The 10,614-nt window shown below is 41.9% G+C and overlaps 1 protein-coding gene across 1 annotated transcript; it reads left to right on the top strand.

Annotated features, from left to right (window-relative positions):
- The first annotated feature begins 1,755 nt into the window (after nucleotides 1–1,755).
- On the top strand, nucleotides 1,756–10,614 carry LOC121757653. The gene is made up of 2 exons (XM_042153166.1): nucleotides 1,756–3,100; nucleotides 10,508–10,614. Exons 1-2 carry the CDS (start codon nucleotides 1,756–1,758, stop codon nucleotides 10,612–10,614), a joined length of 1,452 nt encoding a protein of 483 aa, XP_042009100.1.

Below are 10,614 nucleotides of genomic sequence, written 5' to 3'. Positions count from 1 at the left end.
TCGGGTAGTTCGACCTCGGAGACCTCGGAAGCCTTAGATGCAGCCGTTGAAGAGGCCATGTCGGAATGCTTAGTCGAAATGCAGCGCGAGGAGGCGGCGGCGGCGGAGGCGGAGCAGATCCACAGGCCTATTCGACGTCTGATGCCTGTCCGACGCGACCACGCGGCAGCTCACCAACGTCTGGTTGAAGACTATTTTGCCGATCAACCACGGTGGGGACCAAATGTTTTCCGCCGCCGGTTTAGAATGTCGCGTTACATATTTCTCAGCATTGTCCGGACGTTGTCGTCACGTGATGAATACTTCACGTATCGGGAAGACGGCGTCGGCAGACCCGGCTTTACACCGTTGCAAAAGTGCACGGCTGCACTCCGTCAGTTGGCCTACGGCACCACGTCGGACATTTTCGACGAGTACCTCCACGTCGGGGATACAACAGGCCGGGAGTGCCTGAAGAGATTTTGTAGGGGAGTTGTGGAGGCCTACGACGACACATATTTGCGCAAGCCGACTGCCACTGATTGCCTGGGCCTGATGAAGATGCACGAGACGGCGCACGGCTTTCCTGGGATGCTAGGGAGCATCGACTGTATGCACTGGGAGTGGAAGAATTGTCCGACGACGTGGAGAGGCCAATTCACTCGTGGATACAAGTGCAGCCACCCGACTTTGATCCTCGAAGCCGTTGCTGACCATCAGCTCTGGATCTGGCATGCGTACTTCGGCGTAGTCGGGTCCAACAACGACATCAACGTCCTCAACTCATCCACCCTCTTTGCCGAGCAATGCAACGGCAACGGCCCGGCCATCGAGTTCGCTGCCAACAGGAGCCGATACCACATGGGGTACTACTTGGCCGATGGCATATACCCACGGTGGCCTGTTTTTCTGAAGAGGACCAGCTACCCAATGGGTGAGAAGAGGGTTTTATTTGCGCAAAATCAGGAGTCCGCGCGGAAGGATGTCGAGCGGGTATTTGGTGTGCTCCGATCACGGTGGGCAATTGTGAAAGGGCCGGCTCTTCTCTGGTTCAAGGAAGTCATTGCCGATGGGAGCATCACCGAGTGGAACGATGATGATGGTGCATCTAGCTCGTCCAGCATGGCGACCGAGCCTCCCGCTAGAGGATTACCGTCGGGCTTCAATGAGGTTTATCTAGACAGGCCTTAATGCGCAACCAACAAGACCATGCTCAACTCATGAACGACATGATTGAAGAAGTGTGGGCCCGTAACCGCCGTCACTGAGTTTGCGTATTTTTTAATTCGTATTGTAATGTATTAATTATTATATATGAAATGAAGTTTTTTCCTAATTTTTTTAGTTATTTAAATATTCAAATAAAAGAAAATACATAGGGCGCGCCTTAGGGCGCCCCATTGCAGGTGGAGGTAGAAGGATAAAACTGATGATGTGGCGCGCCTTAGGGCGCCCTATCGTGGATGCCCTAATAGCTAAGAGTGTCCACAATGGGGGAGTCGCGGCCCGCGGCCCCCCATTGCAAAGGTCGAGAGCCGGGGCGGTGAGGCGAGAAGCGTGGCTGAGCCACGGCCGCGGCCTTCACGCGGCTGAGCCGTGTGAGCCGCGGCCCTCCCATTGCAAGTGGCGCGAATCGCGGATGGGCCGCGGAAATTAGTTTTTTTTTTTTTTTTTAATTTTCGAAATTTTGTTATAAATATACACTCTCACTTCCATTTTTTCACTTCATTCTACACTTCAAATCCCTTCATTTTACACTCTCAAACACTACAAAAAATGCAAGGTGGAGATGGTAATTCCCCGGGGTATGGAGACTCGGGATACGGCAACTTCCCCAATCAGACGTGGAGTCCGCACTCGCCCCAATTCCGGGTCCAGCCATCCCAGCAGAGGAACTTGGTTCGCCAACCATCGGGGTTCGGGGACTACCGACCGAATATGGACGCGATCAACAACCCATCCCAGCAATTCCAATCCTCCCAATTCCAATACTCCCCGTCTCCTCTGTCTGAATCTGATAGATTCACATGGGAACAGTTGATGGGTACACCGGCGACCCCGACATCCGGTAGTGTGGAGATGGAGGCCCCCACCGGGGGTCGCCGAACCGGCGGTGGTGGGGGGCGAGGTGGCGGCGATGGGAGTGGGAGGCGAGGCGGCGGCGGTGGGAGGCGAGGCGGCAGAGAGCATGGGCCCACCGGCGGCGGGCGAGGTGGAGACAGAGAGCCGGCCACCGGCGGTGGCCGAGGCGGTGGTGATCGGCGTGGCGAGAAGTACAACGACGACGAATCCCTCGCTGTTGCGCGGGCTTGGGAGGCGGTCACGACGAATCCGGTCATCGGCACGGATCAGACCGACATTTGCTTCTGGAGGCTCGTCCTGACGGTGTACAACGGCTTCAAACCAGAAGGCAGTGTCGGACGTGATGAAGGCCTGATCCGGAAGAAGTTCGGCCGGATCAGTAGCGCTGTGAAGAGGTTCAGGAACATTTACGAGAGACAGCTCCAGAATGCCGAAAGCGGCCGCAACGAAGGCGACGTACGGGCGTTATCGTATCAGTTGTTTAATACTGAAAGCTGGCCCAAGTTCACCTACTGGAATGAATACATGCTTCTCCGAGACTCCCCTCAATTCAAGGCGATCTGCGATGATGAGACCGGTCCTACTGGGAAGCGGACAAAAATCGGGGCCGACGGCACGTACAGCAGTGGTACCGACTCACATGCATTCGACCTGAATGACGATGTGAGGGATGAGCCCCCCTCGACAATGTCGAGGCGCCAGCGCCCGCAGGGCCAACAATCCGCCATCCGGGAAGCTAGATCCGCTTCCCAAGTCTCTCGGGCGAGCGCGGCGACACCGCACCCTTCAACACCGACCGCGGCGTTGACTCAAACACTGGAGGTGCAGATGATGAAGCAACTCCAGGATAACTTGTCCTTGTACGAGAAGTCGACGGACCCTATCACCAAGATGATGTACTACGACCTCATTCTTAGGTTGAGGTCGAAGTTGGGCTTCTCCGATGGGTCGGCGACGGGCGAAGCAAGCGGCAGTGGGGCCGGTGTCGGCGGCGGTGGAGGAGGTGAAGATGATGTGCCGATTCCGATGACGCCACCGAGTAGGAAGCGGTGGCGTTTTTTTCTTTTTATTATTATGTTGTGTTTTTAACTTTATTTGTTACAATAATGCTTTTATTGATAATTTCAATAGCAACATTTTATTAATTAAAATGATTATTTTTTCACAATTATAATAACTCATGTAAAATAGCAAAAATAACTAATTTTATCCGAAATAAAAAAAAACTATTGGTTGCAATAAACTATATTAGAGTAATAAATTTTATATATTAAACATATTATTTTTCATAATAAATGTAAATTTTAAACAATACTCCTAATTCGATGAAGTACAGTTGAGTAAGTAACAAGCTCCCTATCTATCCAATATATTAAGGCACTGTTTGATAGCTATGCTACAGCTAGATAATAGGACTTATCTGGATTTAGTTGTGTGTTTGGTAGCTATGTTACAAATTTACATGACCCGTGTTTAGTATCTGGCCTGGACAAAGCCCACTTAAAAGCTTATATTTCAAACAACAATGTAACTACCCATTTGCCTAAGTTACATATCTAGCCTACCTAGTTAGTTTTAGGAAAACACAATTTTACCCATCAATTATATAGCCATATATATGTATACATATATTTTATATACATACGCACTCTAATTATATTTCAATATAAAAATTAATTAATTAATGTAATTAATAATGTGCAATAATATAATAAAACAATAATTAAACTATATAATTATTCATATAATTAATGTACGATAAGAAATGCTAAGTTATGGTATGCTTGGGTATTTTCATATACATAAAATATGTAATAAAAATAAGAGTGAACTACATAAATGGTACCTGATCTTTCACTTTCACAAATAAATGGTACATGATCTTTATTTTATATCGTTTTTGGTACCCCAAGATAAAAATAACCATAGGTACCAAACATGTGATTTTTTTGTTATGAAGGATATTTTTGGAAATTTCAATTAAATAGAACCAAATATGTGATTTCTTTCTTCCTTTCTTATTTCTTTTCTTCTTCTTTAGTTTATTCTTCTTTCTTTTTTCTTCATTTTCTTCTTTCTTTTTAGTATTTTATCTTCCTTTCTTCTTTCTTTTTTCTCCTTAGTTTATGTTTCCTCTTTTTTCTTTTGACTTCTTTTTCTTCTTTCTTTTAGTGTTTTATACATACATCTAATTGCATTCATAATATAAATCAATAACAAAACACCTAATTAAATTAATTATTTAAAGTAATTAAATCAATTGAATATTTTTAATTAAATTGTTTATACTTATTTTATGGTTGAAACACCTAACCAAAAATATTCAACTCTTTATCATTATGAATACAATTCACAATTTTAAATTTTGATTAAGACTATCTTGATTAGTCATTAATTTAATATAAAATAATAATAATAATTTATTAATTACTACTAGTTTTTACTATTATAATAATAATATTATTATTATAATAATTAAATATAATTATAACTATAATTATGATTAAGTATATTTAAATGATATGAAAAAATAAATAAATTATTAATCAATAATATCAAAATAATAATATTAATATTGATTAATAATAATAGTATAAAGAGTGAGGAGAATGAGAGAAGATATTATAATATCACTTTTGGTACTAGTTTTGTCAATGCCCAAAATATCCTTTATAACACAAATGGAAAAATGAATTTGTTTAGAGGGTATTGTGGGGTGAACATTGCATCATGTACCAAAAATGTGATTTATATGTACCAAAAACGATATAAAATAAAGATCAGGTACCATTTATGTGCGAAAGTGAAAGATCAAGTAACATTTATGTAGTTCACTCTAAAAATAAAATTAAAAAATATAGTTATGATCATATAATATTTAATTTCTCATTTTTATTATTTTTATATAATAAGAAATGGTATGCTTGGATATTTTTCATATAAAAAAATAAAATTAACAAATTTAAGTTATGATCATATTTATTATGTACTCCATTTTTAGCATTTTATATAATAAGAAATGGTATGCTCGGGTATTTTTCATCGTCCAAAAATTGTCAAAACCACCCAAAATTAAGGGAACATAAGGATAGTTTAATCATTAAAGTTAAATTTATGAGGATAATTTTGACAATCCTAATTTTTATCTGTAGTTATAACTTGTTATACCAAACATCTAAGTAGAATAACTCACAATTATCCTTAGCTACCAAACACCCAATCAAGATATATTAATTAATCAAAACTATGATAACTATCACTATTTAGATCATGTTAGTCGAAACATAACATAGTTACCAAATGATGCCTAAATGGTTTGAGTCACCGCATGTTTAATACAAAACCATTATCGATTCTTCTGAAAACAATAAATTTTTTATTCAAAATAATGGAGTATTAACTTTTATTTTTTAAGATAATAAATTTTATTAATAAAAGAATAAAGTAACTTTTATTAGTTAAAATAATATTAATAACTTTTATTCACAAAATTTATAAATCTTATTAATAAACTAGTAAATTTTATTTATAAGAACAATCATTTTTAATTTTATATTTTTTCAAATCACTTGAGTATTATCTCATAAAATTAAATAGTATATACAAAAATACTCTAATTATAACTACAAATACTCTAATTAAAACTACAAATACTCTAATTAAAACTTTAAGTACTTTAATTAAAACCACAAATACAATAAATATGTGCATAATAAGCATGCTTTAATTTAATTATCACAACTAAGATATATCTTTCCAAAATAATACTATAAGGGTATATTAGTCCATATTTAAATTAAATATATGGCAAAATGACATAGGGGCATTATGGCATAGAGACATTATGTCTCTAAATCACTACTCATATTTAAAATACCAACAGATCACAATATATTCCAAGGTCAATTGTATACATTCTATATACCATCATTTACAAGATATATTCATTCCATACTTAATTCTATCATTTATTTATCCAACTAAATTTACGAAACTCTATGTCACTATTCATACTATTCACATAGAGTATATATTTGTGTAATTAATGTTCTATAATACTAATCTTACTTAGTAAATTCTCAATAATTCACATTAACATCCATATTCATTCTAAATTATATTTCTATTATCAAACCTTATGAATAAACTCATTGACCTTATCAACTAAATTTTCCCTCAATCTCATTTCAGTGATTAATCCACTCACATAATCATACTTATCCATTATACCAAGTCTAGATGATAAATAAACATTCTCATTAATCAAACAAAATTCATAACACATAGTCACTCAATTCCGTAAAGCAAAATTTTAAGGCGACATGTTTATTGATAATCCAAGAATCAAATGACATACGACATTACATCACAAAATTTTAAGGCGACATGTTTATGATATAACTGTATAGTGTACCAAACTCCGGTAGTATATACCGGAATATGGATATGGTAACGGTAGTGATATCACCCATATCGAAAGTTTGGTCTATCGTAATTCGGTATACTTTCGATATGGTAGCGGTATAAAATTCTTTCATACCCATATTTCAGTACGATATACGTACGGTATAACATTTTTGGTACGATATACCGTACCGACCCAACCCTAATCTCACATGCCCGGAAGTTGCTAAGGACAATGAATAATCATCTAGCCTTGAATATTTACCGGTTCAAGTTATGACTGTACACATCAACTCTCCTATTTTGGCAACTAATAGTCACTTTTTCTATAAGGTAACTTATTTTTGATAGGGTTTTTTTTGTTTCTTTTCCCCGTATTGACCAATGTTTTATCTGTTGTGCTGTCAAGTTGTTTTCAAATGGAATGAGGGAGTCACAACAACACGTAATGATACAAATTCAAGTCTCAGGTAAGCATTAACTGCACATTTGTGTTGAATCAATTTGTAAAAGGTTGAGTTTAAGATAGTGGCATATGTTCCCTGTTGAAATTAAATTGTTTTAATATTTTTACGTTTCTTCCTAAAGTTTGGGGTTATGTCACTCCGAGGAAATTGATTTTTACATTGTTGATACATATATGACATGAATTTCTGCTTGTTAAAGTATATGTCAAAGCTCCATCCTCTTTCAGACATGTGTGTGAGTGCATGTGTATGTCCCTATCTGAATAAAAATTCGACAAAGATTGTTTTGTTACTGCTTTGGTTAGCAGAGGAAGCTGACTTCATGCGTTTGCTAAACTTTATATGTAGTAACACATTACCAAAAACTACTCCAATTGATTTATTGGATGTATTAGTGGCTGTTGACGTATATGAGGTCGCTTCATGTATGAGATATTGCAGTCAATTACTCCACAACTTTCCAATGACTTGTGAATCAACCTTGCTTTACTTGGATCATCCTTCAACTGTTTTCATGGTTATTACAGTTCGGCAACTAACAGATGCTGCTAAACGGTTCCTTGCTGCATGCTTCAAGGACTTAGGCCACCCGCAATGGGGCGCTCAATGGCACGCCCGATGGCGTCCATCGTCCTCGGTCGCGGACGATGCCCACATTGTGGGTGGTCGCCATCGTCCGCGCCCTACGTCCGCGGCCGATGCATAGGGCGGGTCCTACGTTGCGGACGATGGCCTATCGTCCGCACCATCGTCCGCGCCATTGTGGGATCGGCGGACGATGGTACGCGTTTTCGATGGCTATTTAAACCTCGTTTCTCATTCACTTGTTCGTACGAACATCGCACCTCTCTCATTTCGCTCATCTGTCACATTTCTACCTCTCTCAAATACCAAAATGAACCACGACGATGACGCCACTAGTTCTAGCTCCTCGGAGTCGGGTAGTTCGACCTCTGCCACCTCGGAAGCCTTAGATGCAGCCGTTGAAGAGGCCATGGCGGAATGCTTAGCCCAACTGCAGCGCGATGTGGCGGCGGTGGCGGCAGCGGAGCAGATCCACAGGCCTATTCGAGCATAATCATGCACAACATGATAGTCGAGCATGAGGGTGGGAGCATCACCGACTGGAACGATGATGACGGTGCATCTAGCTCGTCAAGCACGACGATCGAGCCCACCGCTAGAGGATTACCGTCAGGCTTCAATGAGGTTCTAGCTAGACAGGCCTCAATGCACAACCAACAAGACCATGTTCAGCTCATGAACGACATGATTGAAGAAATGTAGGCCCGTAACTGCCGTCGCTGAGTTTGCGTATTTTTTAAATTCGTATTGTAATGTATTAATTTCTATAAATGAAATGAAGTTTTTCCCCAATTTTTGTTATTTAAATATTCAAATAAAAAGAAAATTCATAGGGCGCGCCTTAGGGCGCCACATTGCAGGTGGGGGTAGGAGGATAAAACTGATGACGTGGCGCGACTCATTGCTAATGGCCTTAGGCCATCCACTACGCTGTCTCTATACCGTCCCTTAAATACTATTTGACCACTATTTGAGGGCCCCACTGTCCTTTTTTCCTCCATCCCTTAACTAAGGGACGGAACCTGCAACGCTCCGTCCATTAACCGTCCCTTAATTACTATTCATTCAATTTCATTTTTTATTGTTTTTTTCTCAACCCAATTCAATTAAAACAAACACACTTTATTAAAAAACACACAACATAAAAAAACACACAACATAAAAAACACACAACATAATTTAAAATACAAATTTAAAGAAAAATAAAAAAACTACTCCGCCGGCTAATCATCCTCCGGAGGCGGTCGAGGTTGAGGGGGAGTCGGAAGGCCAAGTTGTGCTGCCATATACACAATTCCGTTCCACCAGGCCGTGAATTGGGCGTACGAGAAGCGGGAAGTGTCCGCCATTGTGGCGGTCATGTACGCCACCATAAGTGTGTCCGAGCCTCCCCGCGAGCCCGATCCCGAGGCCGGCTGGCTTGATTCGCCTCAACCCTTCCTTGCTCTAGCCGTTTTCGCCGCCTTCGTCCCTTGCGGCCGACGGCGCCCACTCGCGGATCCTCCAGCATCGCCGACCGTACCCGCAAACTCCTGGGATTCAACCTCAGGTTGGTTGATGCCCTCAGCGGTGTCACCACCAGACGAGTATTGGCCACTCGCCGTATGCTTCGTGCGCTTCGAGGTTGAGCCCGAGCTGGAGCGAAAACCGCCGACCCACCGTTCCTCGTCCTTGACGGCCTGCCAAACATCAACAAATCTGAATTGATGACGTTCGTCCTGGTAGTAGGCGCGCAAAGCGGACGTCAAAATGTCGGTTGCCGTTGCGCCGCTTTGGTAGCGCGCCTCTTCGGCCGAGTAGATGCCACAAAATTTTTTGACCTGTCGGTCGACTCGGTCAAAGTGAGAGCGGAGCATTTTAAATTTGCGCTTGCGGGAGCCTTTCGGCTTTATCTGGTGGTAGACCTCGCAGACCTTTTCCCAGAAACACTTCTGAGATTGTTGATTCCCGACGATGGGATCGTACGAGACGGTGATCCAGGCGTTGTACACCCCCAGCGTTTCGAGGTTGTTGTACGGATGCCGGCCTAGATCCTCTTCCTCTTCTTCCTCGTCCTCGCCCGCCTAGGGTTGTACACCGCCTCGGCCACCTCCACTGCCTCGGCCTACTCCCGGAGTGGGATCAACGGGAAAATCCTCCCGGATCTGGGATAATATCTGCGAATACCGCAGGGCGGAGGGACGGACATATGCATCAAGGTCAAAATTGGGTGGTTGGCACCCCCCTGGCGTCGCCGAACCCTGGGTCCCCGGCGTTGACGAACCGGAACCGCCCAATGTGTTGATCATGGTCTCCCAATCGCCGAACGCGTTGAGATCCCACCCGCCGGAGCCGGAACCGCCGTAGTTGCCGTCGCCGTTGCCGGACATCTTGAGTTGTTATATGAAAATTTGAGAGAAAATTTGAGAGAAAATTTAGATGATAGGAAGAATAGATGTGTAGTTGTGTGTGAAATGATGATGAGTTTAGGAGTATTTATAGAGTAAAAAAATTAATTAAAAATAAAAAATTTTAAAAAACGGTATTATTACCGTTACAATTTTTTTCTCTTTTTTTTTATTTTATTTTTTTTAAAATTCGAATTTAAAAAAAAAATATTTATTGCGTCAGCACGTGACGACGCCCACTCGCGGGCCGGCGAGTGGGCGTCACGCACGACGCCGGGTCGCGCCACGTCGCTTAGGCGCGTGGCGAGACAGCCCGTCTCGTGGCTCGACGGGACGCGACGCGGGACGGCGAGCTGCAACGCGTTGCGCCGGGGTCCCGTCTCTCCGGGACAGGACGCGAGACGCCGGCGAGACGCGTAGTGGATGGTCTTAAGCAAGTAAGCACTATGTCCAAAGTTATATCCTACGGTCATGTGAAGAATATCTTTAAGCAATGGACTATATTAACTTACTTTAATTGATTAATTTTGCTGATTTCAGTTTGAATCTACTCGTATATGTAACCTATTACTTTAAAATGATTTCATTTCTATTCTTGTTCAGGTCTCAGAAATGAGTTAGTGTGTTTTCATCAGGCAGCTGCATTTGGGCCTCTCGGGGACGTCTTCCTAATAGCTGCTATAGCAATAGTCAAGGCCATATCTCTATAG

Source organism: Salvia splendens, chromosome 12 (genome assembly GCF_004379255.2).
Source record: "Salvia splendens isolate huo1 chromosome 12, SspV2, whole genome shotgun sequence".
Taxonomy (NCBI): Eukaryota; Viridiplantae; Streptophyta; class Magnoliopsida; order Lamiales; family Lamiaceae; genus Salvia; species Salvia splendens.
The sequence above is the reverse complement of the archived record's forward strand: the minus strand, read 5'-3'. Positions and strand labels throughout refer to the sequence as shown.

What these genes read in the sequence shown, in the direction of transcription:
- LOC121757653 (XM_042153166.1), top strand. Translation starts at nt 1,756, where the DNA reads ATGCAAGGTGGAGATGGTAATTCCCCGGGGTATGGAGACTCGGGATAC. An exon ending in GATTCCGATGACGCCACCGA is followed by an intron (nt 3,101 to 10,507) that starts GTAGGAAGCGGT and finishes ATTCTTGTTCAG; the next exon opens with GTCTCAGAAATGAGTTAGTG.